General features: G+C 44.2%; 1 protein-coding gene across 2 annotated transcripts in view; it reads left to right on the forward strand.

Annotated features, from left to right (window-relative positions):
* Nucleotides 1-20,417, forward strand: part of sncb (synuclein, beta) — a 72,374-nt gene extending 51,957 nt beyond the window's left edge. For both annotated transcript variants that reach the window (XM_073068001.1, XM_073068002.1), the window contains exon 6: nt 20,076-20,417. In XM_073068001.1, the coding sequence (XP_072924102.1) occupies nt 20,076-20,108 (33 nt within the window). In that variant the 3' untranslated portion in view covers nt 20,109-20,417. The remainder of the gene's footprint in view (nt 1-20,075) is intronic.
* The last annotated feature ends 705 nt before the right edge of the window (nt 20,418-21,122 follow it).

Below are 21,122 nucleotides of genomic sequence, written 5' to 3' on the forward strand. Positions count from 1 at the left end.
CTTTGTCTGATTTAGAATCTCAACCTGTGGACCAGACCAACCTTTTTGAATATTCAATTTGAAACTAATTGCATTGTGATCACTAGGATGCAAAGTGTTCCTTACACAAACTTCTGTCACTTGCCCTGTCTCATTCTCTAATAACAGACTAAGTATTACACTCTCTCATTGAGACTTCTATGCACTGATTAAGGAAGCTTTCCTGAACACATTTCTCTTTCAATATTTTTAATAGTTTCTGCATAAAGGAATACAGAGTACAAGAAGATATATAAGTCAAAAGAAAAGAATAATATAGTACCAAATAACAGTTACAATCACAAAACCCTGATTTCATAAAAATTAAATTAAATCGTAATATTGAAATATAACAATTTTGTTATACAGGAAAAAAACTCTAAACCCACTACCAAAGTCAGAGCTGTTAAGAAAAGCAAGAAAAAAGTGAAAAAAAAACCCTTGTTGTATAATGAAATATATTATTAGCCACCATCTGTACTTTTACAGCAGTCAATGGTTTTGAAAATAACTCAGAAATGGTCCCCACGATGTATAAAAGTCTTGGCTAGATTCAAAAACTGAACATCGGACCTTCCCTAAATTTAAGCATGACATAACATCCGGTAACCATTGAGTGTGAGTAGGCGGAACAGCATCCTTCCATTTAAGCAAGAGCGCCCTCCTAGCTATAAGAGAAGTAAAAGCCAAAATATGCAAATCAGGTGTCTCCAAAATAAAGTATTCTCCTCCAACAGTACCAAATAATGCAGTCAAAGGGTTAGGCTTAAAATTTACGTTGAAAAGTACCGAGAAAGTTTGGAATACTTCCAGTATCTTTCAAGGCTCGGACATGCCCAAAGCTTGTGAATTAATGAAGCTTCTCCTTTATTACATCTATCACAGAAAGGGGATATATCCGAATAAAAATGAAATACATTATCTTTAGACATGTGAGCCCTATGAACCATTTTAAATTGTAAAAGGGAATGATGGGCACATAACGATGATGTGTTTTGGGTAAACTATATTTAGCTGAAATTTGCTGAAATGAAAGAAGACTTCCTCAAACAAACAGATCCTGGAAGCATTTAATACCCAATCTATCCTATTCTTTAAAAGCTGAATTGGTCATTGAAGGTTAAAAAAAAAATTAAAACAAATGGGACTAGACAAAGAAAATCTCAATAGACCAAAGAATTTCCTAAATTGTACCCAGATCCTCAAAGTGTGTTTAACTACCAAATTTTCAGTTAGTTTACTAAAAGATAAAGGGAGTGAGGATCCAAGAAGAAAAATAATAGAAAATTTATTAACAGAGTTAGCTTCTAAAGAAACCCATATCAGACAGTCCTCACGGTTAATATATTATGTCCAAAACATAAGATCTCATATATTGACTGTCCAATAATAAAACCCAAAGTTTGGTAAAGCTCAACCTCCATTCTTCTTAGATTTTTGAAGATGGACTTCATTTAGTCGAGAATGTTTGTTTTTCCATATATAAGAAGATATAATGGAATCGAGAGAATCAAAAAAAGTTTTAGGAATAAAAACAGGTAATGCCTGAAAAAGGTATATAAATTTAGGTAAAATATTCATTTTAATAGAGTTGATTTGGCCAATCAAGGATAACAAAAATGGCGACCAATTTGATAGTGTCCTTTTTACAAAATTCAGTAAGGTAAGAAAATTTTCATTAAATAGATACTTATAATTCTTGGTAATTGTTACACCCAAATTGGTAAATATGGGTGTACCTAGAACTAGACAAGTTCGTCAGTCTGTACTGACTGAACATTGCTGTGACATTTTCCCTGACTCCACCCCTCCTGCTTTAATCCTTCCCATTCTGTTACATCTAAAACAATGGATCCTGGAATGTTGAGCTGCCAGTCCTGCCCCTCCTGCAACTAAGTCTCACTAATGGTTACAATGTCATAATTCCAGGTGTTGATTCATGCTCTGAGCTCATCAGCCTTTCCTACGATACTTCTTGCATTGAAATATACACAGCTTAGTGCACAAGTCGCAACATGATTTCTGACTTTGTCTGAGATCTTCCCATCAACTGTCTGCAGAACTTCTGTTCTATTGACTGTTCTGGCACGCTGGTTCCCATCCCCCTGCAGCTCTAGTTTAAACCTCACTGTGCAACACTGGCATACCTTCTCTCTAAGATGTTAGTCCCCTTCCAGTTCAGGTTCACACTGTATCTTCTGTACAGGTCTCACCTTCCCTGGAAGCGAGCCCAATGATCCAAAACCCTTATGCCCTCCCTTCTACACCAAATCTTTAGCCACTTTTGGTACCTAAATGGACAATAACTTCTGGCTGTTTACCCTCCCACTTAAGAATGCTGGGGACGTGATCCGAGATGTCCTGGCCCCTGGCACTTGGGAGGCAATCTACCATCCAGGAATTTCATTCTCATCCACAGAACCTCCTTTCTGTATCCCTAACTAATGAATCCCCTATCACCACAGCTCACCTCTTCTCTCCCTTTCTCTTCTGAATTACAGAGTCAGACTGTGTCAGAGACCTGACCGCTGTAACTTTCCTTCGCTAGGTCATCTCCCCCAAAGTGATATACCTGTGGTTGAGGGGGATGGCCACGAGGGTACTCTGCAGTAGCTGTTTAACCCCTTTCCCCTTTCTGACTGTCACCAGTTTCCTTGGTCCTGCATCTTGGGTGTAACTACCTTGCTGTATGCCCTACCTACCACACCATCAGCCTCCTGAATGATCCGGAATTCATCCAGTTCCAGCTCCAACTCTTTAACAAGAGCTTTAGAAGCTGCAGCTGGATGCAATTCTCACAGGTGTAGTTGTCAGAGACACTTGAGGTCTCCCAGCCTTCCCCCATACTGTGAGCAGCATTCCACTATCCCGCCTGGCATCTCTTCTGTTCTAACTGAGCAAATGTAAAGAAGGGGGTCAAAGACTCTACCTACAGCATTTTTTATAATCTTCTCTGACTGAAGCCTCTCTTCACTAAAGCCTCAAAGAGCTGAAGCCTCAAAATCTCCACTCTAACTCTGTCCACTCCAACGATGACCACTGCGATGATGGCTTCTCTGCTTGCCCCGCCTTACTTTAATTTGTTCTTGTCGATCAATCCCAAACATTGATTGGCTGCTGCTCAAAGCTGTAGTCGATGCCTTTTCTTCTCGATCAGCAAACCTGAGTGAAATTACATCTTCTCAGGCTTCCAGTCTCTCCAACTGGCCATTTCACAAAGCCAATCTGGTTTATCATTCTATTTCTGACCTCAGTAGCATGGGACACCAGGAGTAATCTGGAGATCACTACCCTCGAAGGCCTTGAGTTTCTCAACTAGTTACGTAACTCCCTATAGTCATGCTACAGGACATCATCCTTTGTTCTACCTATGTCTTTTGTTTTAACATGTACAGTGACCTCTGGCTGTTCAACCTCCCCTTGAGAATTTTCTACAGCCACTCAGAAACAATCTTGACCCTGGCACCCGGAAGGCAACGCACCATCCTGGTGCCTCGTCTGTGATCACAGAATCTCCTGGCTGCTTTCCTCACTCCTGAGCCTGCTATCACCATTGACCTGTCAGACTCCACCATCTGAGCCTCACAACCAGCCATTGTGCTAGAGACCTGACCACTGCTGCTAGTCCCTGAAAAGAAATCCCCCTCAAGAGTATCTGAATGGTATACCTGTTAGTGAAGGTAATAGTCACATGGCAACTCTGCACTGACTACCTATTCCCCTTCCTTTGACTGGTCGTCACCCACCTATCTGAAGCCCATACCTTGAGTGTGATCATTTCAGTAGAAGTCTCATTTATGAGGTTCTCAGCCTCCTAGGTGGTCCTGAGTGCATCCAACTCCAGTTCCAGTTCCTTCTCCCACTTTGTCTGGAGCTACATTTGGGTGCACTTCCCACAGATGTAGTGATCAGGGAAACCGTGAGGTTCCCTGACTTCACACATCTTGCAGGAGGAGCATTCCACTGCCCTGACTTCTTCTTCAATGGCATGTTTAGCAAATATGTTTCAAGTTATGACTGCTATTCAGTATTTTGTACTACCTCAGGCATCTTCCCCTGAGGATAATATACCACAGATTATTCAATGGAAGAACACACCAGGCCAGTGAAGAGAGACCAGTGATTTACTCAGCTGAATCTACATTTTTTTTGCATGTCCATGTGTTTCAAATTTTTGGAGAATTGATCTCTATAATAGGATTACCGTATGTATCTACAATTAATGTTATTTCTAAATTTAATTAACCATGGTTGAAATGCAGGAAAGTAAAGCTCAGGTATAAATTTTCTTAAAATAGGCATTGTCATTTTAAACAAGGGTAGAATACTGACACTAATAATATTATCAATCGGAACTGGATAAATGTGCCATAAAACAAACAACTGCATCAGTCATTTCTACTTCTCACAGCAGTGCAATTACAAATGCTAGCATAAAATATCATAGCTATTAAACAAGTGCTGACAGCCAATAATCTTCTTTCTGGATTTCATCTCCTTTATATTGCCAAACATATTTTCTGATATCAATAATTATGGTGTGCAAGGTTTTAAAATTACAGTGGTACACTCTATGTTTTCCTGAAATATAGTGATTGGTTACATTTTGATGAACGGCATTGGCAAGTAACAAGCACTGTAAGAAGAGCAGCTTTCTTAGTTGCAACTGACCTACAGTATTTTCAGAAAGAATCAAAATTGTGTTAATTAAACCAAAAAAAAACAGAATGCTCAAAGAATTCAGCAGCTCAAGCAAATTCCATGCAGGCAAAAGGTGTAACAGAACACAACAAGCAACAAAACAACAACAGCAAAATAGGCTCCTTTCCTCTCTCCCATCCACAAACATGGATGGTCCTCCAACTCCAGGATAGGCCTCTAGACTCCAGTAACCAAACTCAGTGAGTGGGCTTCGACTTCCAGATTTCCAATTGCTTGGGCTTCAGTCTTTGGTATTGCACCCCAGAGTAGCCGATGATAAGACCCCTAACTCCAGGCATGTTCCTCAATGGCCCTCATGCCTCCCAGACCCCACCAGCCTGGGATAGGCCAACATGCACAGATGTCTGTTAAACTCACTGATGGATAATAGAAGAAACAAATAAAAATGACTTTATCTCAGTTTCAAGTGGACCAATATTACTTTGTTAATTAAGGTTCTTCATTTATTATTCAAAGCAAGTTTAAAGAAGAATTCAAATATTATCCCCTCCTTTCTCCATGCACATGTACTTAATTCTATGGGGTCATATATCTGCGATCTTGTTGCTGCCATTTAAATCTCTGTGCCAAATACTCAAAACTTGACATACAAGGCCCGTCAGCATTTTGACCAACCCCAGTGGAGTAGTGAATGCAACAAATTGAAAAAGAAGCAAAAGAACAGAAGTCTCTATTCACACCGCATAATAACCAATATATATCAAAACATTGTAATAAGAATATTAAAAAATCAAGATAATGAAAATGCATTCATCCCAGTGAAGCTTTTATTCTCTGCTACTGGGCCATTTGTATTCTGAAGCTCTGTAATACTCCGAATCCCCTTTGGCACATTCTGAACATACTAGTCTTCTATTAGATACATTGATCAGATCAGATTTATTATCACGACATATGCCATAGAATTTGTTTTCTGCAGGGATCGCTCCCTACACAACTCCCTTGTCCATTCTTCCCTCCCATCCCTTCCCACCAATCTCCCTCCTGGCACTTATCCTTGCAAGCGGAACAAGTGCTACAGCTGCCCTTACACTTCCCCCCTCACCACCATTCAGGGCCCCAGACAGTCCTTCCAGGTGAGGCGACACTTCACCTGTGAGTCGACTGGTGTGGTATACTGCGTCCGGTGCTCCCGGTGTGGCCTTTTATATATTGGTGAGACCAGACGCAGACTGGGAGACCATTTTCGTTGAACACCTACGCTCTGTCTGCCAGAGAAAGCAGGATCTCCCAGTGGCCATACATTTTAATTCCACATCCCATTCCCATTCTGATATGTCTATCCATGGCCTCCTCCACTGTCAAGATGAAGCCACACTCAGGTTGGAGGAACAACACCTTATATACCAGCTGGGTAGCCTCCAACCTGATGGCATGAACATTGACTTCTCTAACTTCCGTTAATGCCCCTCCTCCCCTTCTTACCCCAACCCTGATATATTTTTTTTGTTTTTTTCCCCCTTCTTTTTTTTAATCTTTCTCTATCTGCCCATCACTCTGCCTGTTCTCCATCTCCCTCCCACTGGTGCTCCCCTCCCACTTTCTTTCTTCCTAGGCCTCCTGTCCCATGATCCTTTCCCTTCTCCAGCTCTATCCCTTTTGCCAATCACCTTTCCAGCTCTTAGCTTCACCCCACCCCCTCCGGACTGCTCCTATCATTTCGCATTTTCCCCTCCCCCTCCTACTTTCAAGTCTCTTACTATCTTTCCTTTCAGTTAGTCCTGACGAAGGGTCTCGGCCCGAAACTTCGACAGCGCTTCTCTTCTCCCTATAGATGCTGCCTGGCCTGCTGTGCTCCACCAGCATTTTGTGTGTGTTGCTTGAATTCCTCGTGTTTGCCATAGAATTTGTTGTTTTGTGGCAGCAGTACAGTGCAAAAACATAAAAAACTATCATTTACAATAAAAAAAATAAATATAGTATACAAGGAATAGTGAGGTGTTGTTCATGATCTGGTGAGAAATATAATGGTAAAGAGGAAGAAACTGTTCCTAAAACATTAAGTGTGCGTCTTTAGGCTCCCGACTGTAGACTTCAAGAAGAGGAAGTTGGGAGATGCACATCAATCCTTATTCAGTACTCAGCAGTGAAAACAATGAGCAACTTCAATTTCCCATGCATCCACATCTCAGAGGGTCTATCCTGGGCCCAACATATCAATGTAAACATGAAAAAAAGATGACAGCAGCTACACTTCATTAGAAGTTTGAGATTGGGTATGTCACCAAAGATTCTAGTAAATTTTTACAAATGTACTGTACCATGGAGAGCTTTCTGACTGCTTGCGCCACCACATGGTATGGAGGCTCCATTGCACCTTTATAGACTCAGCCAGCATAAGCCTTCCACCATCAAGGACATCTTCAAAAGGTGCTTTAAGAAGGCAGCATCCATCATTAAGGACCCTCCCATCTACTACATGTCTCCTTTTCATTACTGACATCTGGGAGCAGGTACAGGAGCCCAAAGACGCACACTCAATATTTTAGGAACAGTTTCTTCCTCTCTGCCATCAGAATTCTGAATGATGCATGAATCCGTAATTACTACTTCAGTATTGTCTTCTCCTATTTGCACTTTATTTATTTTTCATATACTTCTTATTGTAACATATTGACTTCATGCTGCTGCCACAAAGCAACAATTTTCATGATAATGTCTCTGTGATAATAAACCTGATTCTGATTCTGTACCTTCTTCCTGGCGTTAGGAATTATCTATAGTTCCTTTATCTGGAACTGCACCTGCGAGCGAAAACCCTGTGGTGAAAATCCGGATAAAGGAGTATGCTGGTGGACCTGTTTAGACTGTATACACCCATAGGTAACCCAGCAAGAGAATCCACCAAGATTTAAGCTTTTTGTTAAAGGTTATCTTTATTTTCCCCATAAACATCAAAACATAATGTGAAATGTGTTGTTTGCATCAAATCAAATCAATGAAGTTAGTTTTGGGTCTACCATCACTCCAGCAGAATATCCAATACTGCATGGGGCTAAGGTTGCCAACAGTCCCACATTAACTGGGATGCCTCGTATTTTTAAAGATAAATTGCTTGCCCTGTACAAAATCAGCTACTATTCTCCTTCCTCTCTCCTCTCCTTTTTTATTCTGCCACCTTCTCCCTTCCTTTCCAACCTTGAAGGGTCTTGGCCCAAAATGTCGACTTGTTACTCATTTCCATAGATGCGGCCAGCATTTTATGTGAGCTACTTTAGTGAGCTTGCTGTGGATCAGAATATTTTTGCCTTGCTAATCCTGAAGATATATGGTAATTCCCTATGGGAAGATCATTGCAAGATTGGTTACTCTGTTCAGGTGAATTAATTTACTGTTGACAGCTAAGCACAGCAAGCTGCTGGTAGGATTGTATTGACATTAGTCTGGGACAAGAGATCAGAATTTTTGCTTCATGCAGAAACCAGAAGAAAGTTTGTAACATTTTAAATGGTCCAAAATTCTTTCTCAGCTCCAGTAGTTTTTTTGATTCTCCGCCATGATGGATTGGTGCAAGTGGATTACTTGTACCTCTTAATTTCTGCATCCCTTCCAGCCTTCTGTGCAGTTCTTTATCAATGATTTTCTTAAAATCTGTATAGATAATGTACACTGTATTCTTTTGATCATAAACAATCCAGTCAAACACAAAAGAATTTTTACACGTTTGTACAGACGTTCCTTAATTAACTCAAACCTTCCTAAATTTTTAATAGTTTTTTCCTTGATTATTTTTCAAACTACCTGCTTTGTTGTTACTTTGAATATACTCTTATCCTCTCATGGACAATTTTCAGATTTGACACTTTACAATCCTGCTGTGGGCACAGCCACAAAGTAGCGGAGGTCTGAGATCAGAGTTTTCCTTCTCCTAGATGAGCTGCCAACCACAGCTGACAAGCCCCATCTGCCCAAAACGACCGGTATTAAGGCATCAGTAACCCTTCTTTGATCCTTCTCCTGTCAGTAGAAACAGCTCTGCCACACATAGAGACCAAGAGCTGGACTTGGTTGTCGGAGGGGCTGCCTTGCGGCTATACCCATTCATTGAGAAGGCTTCGGGAATAAACCCCAAGGAAAAATCTGGAGCTAGAGTCACCAAAGCAGTCCTATGATACGTTCAACGCTGGCTGGCAACGCTGCTGGTGCCAAACTGTATCGGCCTCTGCTGTTCCTTTGGATTCATCAGCTGTGTGGCGTTAGGGTGGCTGCTACCTAGGCAACAGTTTACCCTCCATATTGTACTGCCCTGGCTTGCACATCAAGTAGACAGCTGGGATACAACATCCTGTCCAATGGAGAGCCTCACAGTTTACTTTGTTTCACTTTGAGTTTTCCTGACACAAAGAAAACAGTAGGTCAGAGTTTTGGCCAAGAATTGCAGCCAGGATTTTGCATTTAAAGGTGAACAGCAACAGCAATCACTATTAGCAAAATTAAATGAGAATATACTTAAAAACAAACAGTATCATTCCAACAAGTACTTTCAGAATCTGTATGGAGGAATCTTCCTAGTGAGGGCAACCAAGCCCAGCTAGGATAACTTAGACCACAGTCTGTGCCATGTCCCACCGAGACAGCTGTCAAAGCCTCTTTACTGTGCAGGGAAGAGTAGGAAGAGAAAAGAGAGCAAAGAATGTGAGTGAGAGCAAGATGATACAGAAAGGTAAAGGAGGGAAGCCATGAAGAGAATAATGACGGGATTGTGGTGAGCAAGCTGGAGGTAGAGTCGGAGAGGGAGACAGAGAAGGGGAAATAAATGGAAGTAATATCTGTCATCTATCCCTTCATGCACCGGATATGCCATGCACCTATAGAAAGCTGGCCATCCCATACAAGCCATCTCTTTCCAACATAACTTACTGTCCTTTGGTACCTGACCTCTACGTCTTAATTCCCGAACCAAATAGCAATTGCCTTGGAGTCTCCTGATAGCACAACAGCAATGCTTTTAAAGTTAGAAACAGAGCAAATTGAAACATTCTGCAGTGATATTCCCAGTGGGAACTTCCATTGTCTATCTCTACAATGCTTTTCAACAAAGTGAATAAGCCCCACTCATAATAAGCTCAGACTACACCAGTTCTTTATTAATGTAATACTATAGTGACAGCCTAGTTTAGGTACCCTTCTTACCATCCCCTTCTATACCCCTCTGCCCGCACAGACACCCTGGACCCCACTATGCTCATTACCTACCGTACTTACCTTGTTGTGTGGCTTCTAGTCTGTGGAATAATATAATTGCCTGAAATCAGGAAGTAACTAGTGGCATTTTGATGAAGCCCAGACTTCACAATTGCTCCAGCTTATTCTCGCTGGAATAGCGATCTGCCTAATGCATGACCCCAGTCAGTTACTCGAAAGGTACAATTGCCTATTGAGAGCAAAAGTATAAAACATAGATAGAAATGAAACTGATGGACAGGGAAAAGCCAGTTGGTTAATCAAATCTCTCCCATAACATGCTGGCTGGAACAGCACTTTTAAACATTTACTCTTAGCATACTATCCCCAAACAAAGAATTTGAAAAATGGCTAAAGAAAGCTTGCTTGCCTATTTACTGAGACAAAAACATGTTGCATGGACAGGTATTAAGATGAGGATAAAAGATAAAATTTGCAAAATAATAAATGAGCAAAGGAATTAGGATTAGACACCAGGAGAGTCATATTTCATGACAAATTGATGCATGTTACAGACTTTGATATATTCTGTAACAGGATTAAAAATACCACTGACGCAACTGAAAGGTTGATTGATGCCTATGAAAAGGAAACAGAAGCAGAAAGGATTAAGAGGATTGTCTAAAAACAATAGGAGGATTGTTAATTGATCTGTAATGGAAGTGAAAATCCAGAATTTTACATTTAAAATTAGTAATTATATTAGCTGATGAAATAAAATATTTTTGTTTGGATTTTTGTAGAGGATGAGCATTATTACTTTTCACTTGTACTCTACTATTTAGCATTTAATAAATTCATTTTGATTTAGAATCTTTTGGCATTTAATAACACAGCAAATTACAGGATCAAACTATGGCAAAGCTCCGATATTCCACCGATGATTCAAAAGTTCAGATGATTGAGGTTCAGATTTACATTTATTTATCACGTGTACCTTGAAACCTACAGTCAACTGTGCCATTGTTGTTTACAACCAACACAACCAAGGATGTGCTGGGGGCAGCCCGCAAGTGTCACCACACATTTGGCTGTCAACATATGCCCACCGTGTTCAGCAGAACAAAAATAAATATAGAAAATAATAGGTGACCAAGCCACAACAGCAAAACAAGCCCCATTCCTCCCTCTCAACCATCCACCCACCCACGCACATACACAGTTCTCTAACCCCCCCCCCCAGGAGAGGCCACTTTTGGTCTCCATCAGATTCATGGATTTGCAGACATTGTGCTTTGATTTCTCTAGCAGACTTGCAAAGATTCACAGACTTGGGCTTCTGACCATTGAGCTCAACTTCCAGACTCCTGTTGGACCTTTGGGTTTCAATCTGAACATCTGATGGACCTTCTGGCTTCAGTTTTCAGTATCAACCCTGGACTCATGAATGGCAGTGAATGAGGACTCTGGATGAGGACCTGAATTCCAGGCCTTGAACCCTAGACTCACTGATGATGAGACTCGAACCCCAGTTTTGATTATTCATGTGCCTAGGAAGTCACCATCACTCATAACTCCTACCTGTACGGAACTCTGATCCTGCAACCTGCTGATGGCTTCTCGTCTGCCGGCCCGACAGTCAACCACGTCCACTTTGCTGGCCTTCAAACACGGAGTGGAGGTTTAGCCTCAGGCCTGTCCTCTAATTCCCCACATCCCTGTCCCTAATCCCTAAACTGATCCTAACCCTCCTCTCTGTCCCCAAGTCTATCTCTATGAACATCAGAAACCCTAAAGACCAACAAAATCTGAGGCACAACTACATCAGAGCAAGAAAATGCAATTTGTTTTTCTCTAAAGAGGATATGCATTTTTCTGCATTTTGTAACTGGAATTACATACAACTCATCAGTCATGGTAAAATAAAGTCTTCTATAGTTTTGATTGTGGCGTAAGAAATTTAACCATGATTTCCAATTCTTCATATAGTAAAGGAATGGCAAACATATATTCAAATTAACTCTGAGAAATTTATCAAGCTGTAAATAAGCACTGTAATATTTATAAAAATGGGTAGATCAAAATGTCAAACTAAGATAATGGTGGCTGCAGTGAGAATTTAAAAATTTGGCTGTGTTATTGTGATTTCTCTATGTTGTCGAGCTTTGGGATTCACATACTTTTTCGGTAAATAAATTATTTATTCTGCTATTTTCTAAGCCATCTCCTAAAATTAATATTTATTAGCTCTTGACTAATTTCATTCTTCAGGTAAAGGATTACTAATGTGAAGCGTATATTTGGTTAAATGCCAATTAATTTTTGTACAACCTACTGTAAATCACTGGCATTAATTTATTCACATAAGGATAATCCAAGAATTTCACTGCATATTTTATATATGTTCAGGTATAGCTCATCCACTTCAAGGCTTGATGTACAAAAATCAATCGGCATTTGAGTGTACAGTAAATGGGGCAAATATCAGATTTTGTTTTTGATAATCATCTAATTGTGTAAAGGTTTATTTTTAGTTTGCAATATAAGCTAAAAGACCCTTTAAAAGTGCTGTCCTCCCTATTTGGGACCAAAATAATACAAAAGGTTATGAGCTACTGTTTTGTTCCCTGGAGAGGGTGCATTATGTACAGCCTTTTTTTCTCAGAGATGTATATAATCTTGTTCAGTCACATAGAACCTCAGAATAGCTAATTCAATTTCACACATGAATGGCATCAGTTCTAAGTCAAGTTCAAGGAGTCTGAGTACACAAGCAACTTCAACTTTCTTTCATGTCACACCTTCCAATATTGTGGCATCTTCTTAAAGAGTTTGTTAGTAATTATGTCACCCAAGATCGAGTGATAGGAGTTTGTACCCAGTCATAACCCTCCCTGTCCCCATTCATTTGGTACTTCTTTGGGCAGCCAGATTTCAGGGTAATCAGAAAGAAGTCCCTGCAAAGGACTGTGAGAACAGCTGAGAGGATTATAGGATCTCCCTACCATCCACCAGGGACATTTATCAGGAGTGCTGTGTACGCAGGGCCCTTAGTATTACCAAAGATCACACCCATCCATCCAGCATCCACTTTGACTTTCTACCATCAGGCAGGAGACTACAATGCATAAAAAGAATGGTCAGGATGAGAAACAGGTTCTTCCCCCAGGCCATTAGGCTTCTGAACTCCCTGCCACATCATATTCAAAATGTTCTGTACCTTACAATATTTAATATTAGTGCACTTTAGTTTGTTATTTATGTGTGATTCATCTGTAGATTTTATCCTTACTTTCTTCATAAGCTTTCGTGTGTTGTGTTTAATGAGTACTACTGTCCTTTAGAGCCTGGTTCCGAGAAACATTGTCTCATTTCCATTTACATTATGTACATGTATGTAACACTTACCCAACAGGCTGGTATATGTCTAGGGGAAAAGGAGATCCAGCCACTCACCAGCCCCACCTCCCGTACACGCAGGTGCTGTGAGAATCAAGTTTATGCCGCATGTACACACACAATATCAAATTCACACCAGATACCACTATGGAGTACACTTTAAAGATTTTACTGAAACTAAAAGAGTACTATGCAATACAATATATATGAAGGAAAAGAAAATAAAGTAAAAGGCGCCAACTTATCAAAGTTCAGTCAGTTTAGTGCACATCGTTGGAGCTCAACCATCGAACCATTCGACCCCTCGTCACTTTCCTCAAACCTCCATGTCCTCGCACCTGGGACCACCCCGGTGGTCGACCGAGCAGTGCAGCGCACGTCCACCTTCTTCGGCGTCTTCTTCCCAACTCCCCTGAAAAGACCGCGAAACCCCGCTCCCAGATCCACAAGACAAAAAAACATTCCCCATTGGTCAACAAATGAATACAATCCCAATATCAGCAACTCTAATGCTAAATAACTGCGAGAGAAAGCACTTATCATAACAAAGGAGCATTCCTACTCTTAACAAAACAAAGAAGCCATTTTGATTAACATACACAGTACATTGTACATTCTACACCCACCAGCAAATGTCATGCCCTCATGACATTACCAGAGTTCCCCAATGCTTCTTGCAAAACACAAAACCCAACCCAGGTGCAGAAAGCAGCGAAATAACTACCCAGAGCAGTAGAAATCACACTCGGTTCTCCCGGCACCACATATGTCAACTGCTCCAGGGGGCACCTACTTCTCTGAAATCTCCATACCCCTTCTACCGACCCTTCCGCCTCAGACCCCGCGGGGGACAATCCTGTCAGACCTTCATCCTCCCCCTCACTGGGCTCCCTCTTCACCTGCGAGCCCTCTGCCTCAGACACTCCAGGTCTACCTGTCAGACCTTCACCCCCTCCCCCACGGGGTTCCCCCCTCACCTGTGAACCCTCTGGCTCACGTTCGGGTTCCACCCTCTCTCCCCCTGCGCTGGCTGCCTCTCCATCTGACCATCAACACCTCCCTCCTCTCGCCCAACTCAGTAGGGGAAGGGCCAGGAACCTCCTCTTCTGGTACTGGAGTGCCAGCGAATGGGATCAGGGGCCACTCATCTGAGTCGTCATCTTCCGAATCGGTAGCCATTTCCGGGCGAGGGACCCATCCCCGCTCTTCAGCAGCGGGCTCTTCCCTTGCTCCGCGCCCTCGCAGAGTCCTTGTACTAGGCACAACCTCCCACTCTGGCTCCTTGTCCACCCGCACCGCTTGACTCAGGGGCAGCAGGTGATTCCGATGGAGTACTTTGATAGGCCCATTCCCATCCTCAGGTTTCACCTGGTAAACTGGTAGATTCAGCATCTGGCTCTCTATTACATAGGGGCTGGCCGCCCATCGATCTGCCAACTTGTGCTTACCAGGGAGTCCCAAATTCCGTAAAAGGACCCGGTCGCCCAGCAATAATTGGGCAAACTTCACCTTTTGATCATATCTCCTCTTATTCCTCTGATTTTGTTTGGTAGCCGCCGCCTCGGCCAACTCGTACGCCCTCTGTAACTCCCTCCTCATATCGGACACATACTTTAGATAGGGCTTCCCGGATAATTCACCCACTTCAGCCCCAAAACACAAGTCAATGGGCAACCTCGCTTCCCGCCCGAACATCAGATAATAGGGCGAGTACCCTGTAGCATCATTGCGAGTACAATTGTAACAGTGAACCAATTGTCCAATATGACGACTCCACTTATTTTTCTGTCCAATCTCCAGCGTCCCGAGCATATTCAGTAGGGTCTTGTTGAACCTCTCAGGCTGAGGATCACCCTGTGGGTGATAAGGGGTAGTCCTGGATTTCTCAACCCCAAGCATAGTCAGTAATTCATGGATAAGGCGGCTCTCAAAGTCCCGCCCCTGATCACTATGGATTTGCCTGGAAAGGCCATAATGAACAAAATACTTCTCCCATAACACCTTCGCCACTGTCGTTGCCTTCTGATCCTTAGTGGGAAATGCCTGAGCATAGCGAGTGTAATGATCGGTGATGACTAAGACATTTGTGGTGTTGCTGGTATCAGGCTCAATCGACAGAAAATCCATACATACCAGGTCCAGAGGTCCCGCACTGTGCAAGTGCGACAGTGGAGCCGCCGACGCGGGCAGGGTCTTCCTCCAGATGCAACGACTGCATCCCCTACAGTATTCTTCGACCTCCCCCCTCATCCGGGGCCAGTAGAACCGGTCTTTGAGTAATCCATGGGTCTTTTCCACCCCCAAGTGTCCGGAATCATCATGTAAGGCCTGGACTACAGTCTGCCGATACTTCTCCAGCAGGACCAGTTGCCAACGGCGGGGTTGGTCCTGAGGTGCTGTGACCCGGTACAAGACTTGGTTCTTTAACTTTAACCAAAGCCACTCCTTCAATAACAGAGGCACGGACGGGTGTTTCGCTTTCTCAGCCAACGCCACATCCCCCTTCTCTACCGCTCTCCACACAGTGCCAAGACCTGGGTCATTTTGCTGAGCAGCTGCCACTTCTCCCAGACTCAGTTCCAGCAACTGTTTAGTCTGCAGTGCAGTCAGGTCACAGTAAGCTAGGGGTATGGCGTCGTCAAAAACCCCCAAATGGCCCATGGCTCGCTCCAGCCTTCCTCTTCCCTCGGCCTTCACCGTGATAGCAAACTGACACATAGCCTTCACTCCAGGGGCAGGGACAGTCTCTCACTCCTCGTCCTTCTCCTGTTCCCCCAGCTCCCGACGTGACAAAGCATCCGCTTTGACATTCCTGCTTCCTGGGCGGTACTTCAGGCTGAAATCATATACCGACAAGGCTGCCAGCCACCGATGTCCTGTGGCATCCAGCTTAGCCGAAGTCAGGATATAAGTGAGAGGATTGTTATCCGTTCTCACCTCAAACTTGGCTCCGTACAAGTAATCACTCAACCTGTCCACCACCGCCCACTTCAGCACCAGGAACTCCAACTTGTGAGTGGGATAGTTTCTCTCAGATGGCGACAAGCTTCGGCTGACAAAGGCTACCGGTCTCAATGCTTTGCCAAGCTCCTGGTACAGAACAGTCCCTAGACCCTCTCGGCTGGCATCCATGTGCAGCACATATGGCTTTTGGGGATCAGCAAAAGCCAACACCGGGGCCTGGGTCAGTGCCCTTTTCAAAGATTGGAATGCCTCTTCACATTGATCATCCCATCTCGAACCAAAAGGTTCCACCGGGTTCCAGTATCCTCCAGCGTCTTGCCTCCGGTCCCCCTTCCTTTACTTTCCCAGCGGGGGATAGCCACACAACAGCTGAGTCAACCGGTGACACATTTTAGTGTATCCTTTCACGAATCAGCGGTAATACCCATAGAACCCCAAAAATGAGCGCAGAGCGCTCACTTTCTGGGGTCTCGGCCAGGTGGTCACGGCCTCTATCTTGGTTGGATCAATAGCCACTCCCTCTTGCGAAATGATATGGCCAACGTAGCTGACCGACGACTTGCAGAACTGGCATTTGTCCAGGGAAAGCTTCAGCCCTTCCTCCTTAAGCCGGCTTAATACCTTTAACAGCCGCTCTTCATGTTCCTCCAAAGTCAATCCAAACACTATCAAATCGTCCAGGTACCCCAGCACCTCCAGCAGATTCATAACCCGCACAGTCCTCTGCATGAGCCTCTGGAAGGTGGCTGGGGCCCCCGATATGCCTTGGGGCTTTCGTTCGAACTGAAAGAAACCCAGCGGGCAGATAAAAGCGGTCTTCTCTTTATCGCCTGCACTCATTGGGATCTGGTAATACCCACTTCTTAAATCCAGCACACTGAACCACTTCGCACCGCTCAGGCAGGCCAACACGTCCTCGACCCTTGGGACAGTATATTGATCAGGGACAGTTCACCGATTCAAAGTCCTGTAGTCAACACACATGTGCACTCTCCCATTCTTCTTCCGTGCCACCACTATTGGGGACACATAGGGACTTCGGGACTCAGCTATGATTCCGGCTTCCTTCAATTGGCACAAGTGCTGCCGCACATCCTCAAGATCTGCCGGAGCCAGCCGCTGGGATCTCTCTCAGAACAGGGTGTCCTCCGTCACCCGGATGGTGTGGCGAGTGCTTTTGGAGCAGCCCACATCAAACTCGCTCCTAGAAAAAACAGCTTCCATCTTCAGCATCTTCTCCATTAGCCTGTGTTTCCACTCCGGCGACACAGGGGAATCCCCGAAGTTAAAGACTTCAGCGGTCAGCTCCCTTCGATGCTCTGATCCCTCCCCGTTAGGGGTCCTGCGGCACTAGACATTATTGTCACCGGAAACAGATGTGCCAGCGGCATTCCCCTCTTAAAGGTGATTTCTCTTGCCGTGGTGTTCCTGACACTTACGGCTATACGCCTTGCATGTACCATCCCTGGTCTCTGCACTTCGAGCCTCACCAGCGCCCCCGCCGGAAATCGTTTCTCCCCTTCAAGATTGTCTGGGGCGTCTACTAACAGGGCTTCGCTCGTCGGCATTCCGGGGAATCTGGGGGTCCCCATCACGAGTGCTACCTCCCTGGTCGTTTCACCTTGGGCCTCGCCTGCATACACCACACCGTCCCTCGTTTACACTCCAGGTCCAGCCCTTGGGGGGCAACCCCTTTTTCGAATACCACTTGAAACACTGGATGCACCGAGAGGGTCTCCAGAAAGTGTTCCCCCCCTTTCTCCTTACAAGCTCCCAGGAGCCGTCGCACAATGGGGGAGTTAGTCCCCACCAGGAGGGCAGCACCACCGGTTTCCACTGGGTCCGGACACACCCACACCAACACCAATGTCTCAATGGCTTCGGACACTCCCACATCGCCCTCCGAGAACTCCAATCTCACCGATAGGTACCCATCGTACAGGTAATCACCCTCGCTCACACCCCAAATCTTCAGAGTGTCAAATGGGGTTACGGGCAAATGCTTTAGATATTTGTTGTAGAACGACCGGTACAATAAGGTCACCTGCGATCCCGTATCAAGAACGGCTTTTGCATAAACTCCCTCTATCCATAGACACACACTGGCACGGGGTCCTACCAGCCCATCCAGAATAGAGGCTTGGGCACCCAGTGGTCCCCTGGCTGATCTCTGGGAACGTGTTCCTCCAGAGGCTCCAGTCCGTTCCCTCACTGAGCCTCTCCTAAGTTTACCGACACCTCTCCCTTCTTAGTCGCAGAGGGGCTTGCCCTCTGCGGGACTCCTTGTCTCTCACAATCCCACCGAAAGTGTCCCTTCTCTCCACAGCAATAGCACACCCTCGGCCGCCCACAGTCCCACCTGAAATGCCCCTCTTTCCCATAGTTAAAGCACATGCTGCCCACCGTCCCTCCTCTCCCAGGACGGCCCCCGCTCCCAACCCACTGCACGGGCTGCCCTCGGGAGTGGGTACCTTCCCTGTCTTTCCCCTCCAGAGGGGGGTCCCTACTCCCCTGGGGGTTTTCAGTCCTCCACCCAGCCACCACTTCCTGTATCGCTGAGGATCGCTCCCGGTGGCCTGAGCCCCTTTTCCGCCCCAAAGCTCTCTCTTCCTCCCGCACCTCTCTAATCAGTTGCCCGAAGGATGGAGGGGGGCCCTTTCTATAAGCCTGCCGGATAGTGCACGCCACCTTGTCCTCCAGAGAGCCACTGAATATCTGACTCATCCTCATGCTAGCCACGTCAGGCGCCTTCACTACCCCCCGGCGCCGCAGCCCCGAGAGCATCCCCTCCATCCTAAATATGTACTCAGAGAGCTTTTCCCCTTTCCGTTGTTCCAGGCGTTGGAACTCTGCTAAAAGCAGCCAGGGTTCCCCTGACAACCCAAACGCTCCCTCCAAAACTTCTATGCATTCCTCCACTGAAGCCCCAGGCTTTTCAGCTTTCAACTCCCGGACTGTTTTGGCTGCCGAACCCCTCAAACTTCCCACCAATCGCTGCCTCTTCTCCTCCTCCGAGCCTGGCCACTCCTCTAACATCAAAGACGTATGCTCGATCCAGGTCTCATAGTCCACCTCCCCATCCGGGGTAGGCTTGGCTCCTGAGAACACCCCCAGCTTCAGCCGTGGCCTCTCGGCCACTCCCGCCAGGGAGTTAAGTGTGGCTCCCAGCTCCAAGGCCTCCACTGTCCCTGGGGGGGCGGGGCCTAGTCACGCCTCCCTCCTCTGACCTCCCTTTACTAGTGACGGGCACCTCTCTGGGGGCCACTTCTAGTTCTAGCTCCTCCTCCAGTGTCTCATCATCCTCATCCTCACCGAGCAGTGCAGCGCACGTCCACCTTCCTCGGCATCTTCTTCTCGACTCCCCTGAAAAGACCACAAAACCCCCGCTCCCAGACCCACAAGACAAAATAACATTCCCCATTGGTCAACAAGTGAATACAATCCCGATATCAGCAAGTCTAAAGCTAAACAACTGCAAGGGAAAGCACTTATCATACAAAGAAGCATTCCTACTCTTAACAAAACAAAGAAGCCATTTTGATTAACATAAACGGTACATTGTACATGTATTTAATAAATGTGACTTGACTTGAGATGGGCCACAATCCCAGACAAAGTGAATAATTCTTGTGAGGGCAAAAAAGGTCATATTTAGAGGCTAATGCTGTTCCCAGCATTTATGATGAGTGAATTCAAACTTAGTAATGATAACATCAGCTGTGGATGAACTGTAGTTACAGCATATGATTTCAAATGAGTAAAGATGAAATGTGATGATCTTCAATATATTGTGGGAAACAAATTCTTATTGGGAAGGTAATGTATATCTACTTTCTTTTCCTTTCTAGGGGGAATATGAAGAATATGAAGCAGAGGCATGAGCAGGAATTTAAAAAGAAAAATTGGTATAAAACAATTACTCTAATTGTCTTCTATTGATTCAATGATTCTTTAACTTTTTATTAATTTGTTATAAAGTGTAAAAGGATTATTTGTTAGTCATAATGTTGTTATAAGATTTTAACTGCTACAGCTTATTTATTGACTTTCTCCCACTACAATGAGACCTTGACTTTGTAGAGATGACATTGTCTGTGAACTGTTTCAATATGATTTCATGTGTTTAAGAAGGAAAAATACTATTGCAGATTTCAAGTTTGAATTTCAAATTAAATAGCTATCTAGCTGTACATTGCTTGTTTGTGACTAAGTATTTCATACTAATTTTTATACATTATTGTACTTGAATGTTGTTTTACTGTAACAACCAAATAAGAACCAAGTAGAATCTTTATTATACTGAATTGTGGTGTAAAAGTGTCCAGCTGAGTCACAAATCAAACAAACAGAACAAGATATGTCTTCTTGCGGAAAAGAATGCCCACCTGTAAATAAAGCAATAAAATTACAATTAGTCTCTTTCTGTAATATTCCTCTGGAAGAGAAAACTAACAAACAATTGATTGACTCTTAAATCAAACATTATTCTTATACTGAGTATATGTCAGCTGTGAACATAGAATATAGAACATGGAATATAGAAGTTTGGGCCTTCCACATTGATGTTATGCCAGCCGTTTAACCTACCCCATGATCGTAAAACATAGAACAGTGCAGCACAGGAACAGGCCATTCAGCCCACAGTGTTGTGCTGAACCAGCTAAAAGGCAAATCAAAAACACCCAAACATTAATCCCTCCTACCTATACAATGTCCATATCCCTCCATCTCCTTTCATCCATATGCCTATCCAAAATTCTCTTAGAAGCCTCTAAGGTACCTTCCTCTACTGCCATACTAGACAGCACATTCCAGGCATCCACAACTCTCTGAGTAAAAAACTTACCCCTCACATCCCCCTTGAACCTACCGCCTCTCACCTTAAGTGCATGCCC

The sequence above is a fragment of the Hemitrygon akajei genome, chromosome 15 (assembly GCF_048418815.1).
Source record: "Hemitrygon akajei chromosome 15, sHemAka1.3, whole genome shotgun sequence".
Taxonomy (NCBI): Eukaryota; Metazoa; Chordata; class Chondrichthyes; order Myliobatiformes; family Dasyatidae; genus Hemitrygon; species Hemitrygon akajei.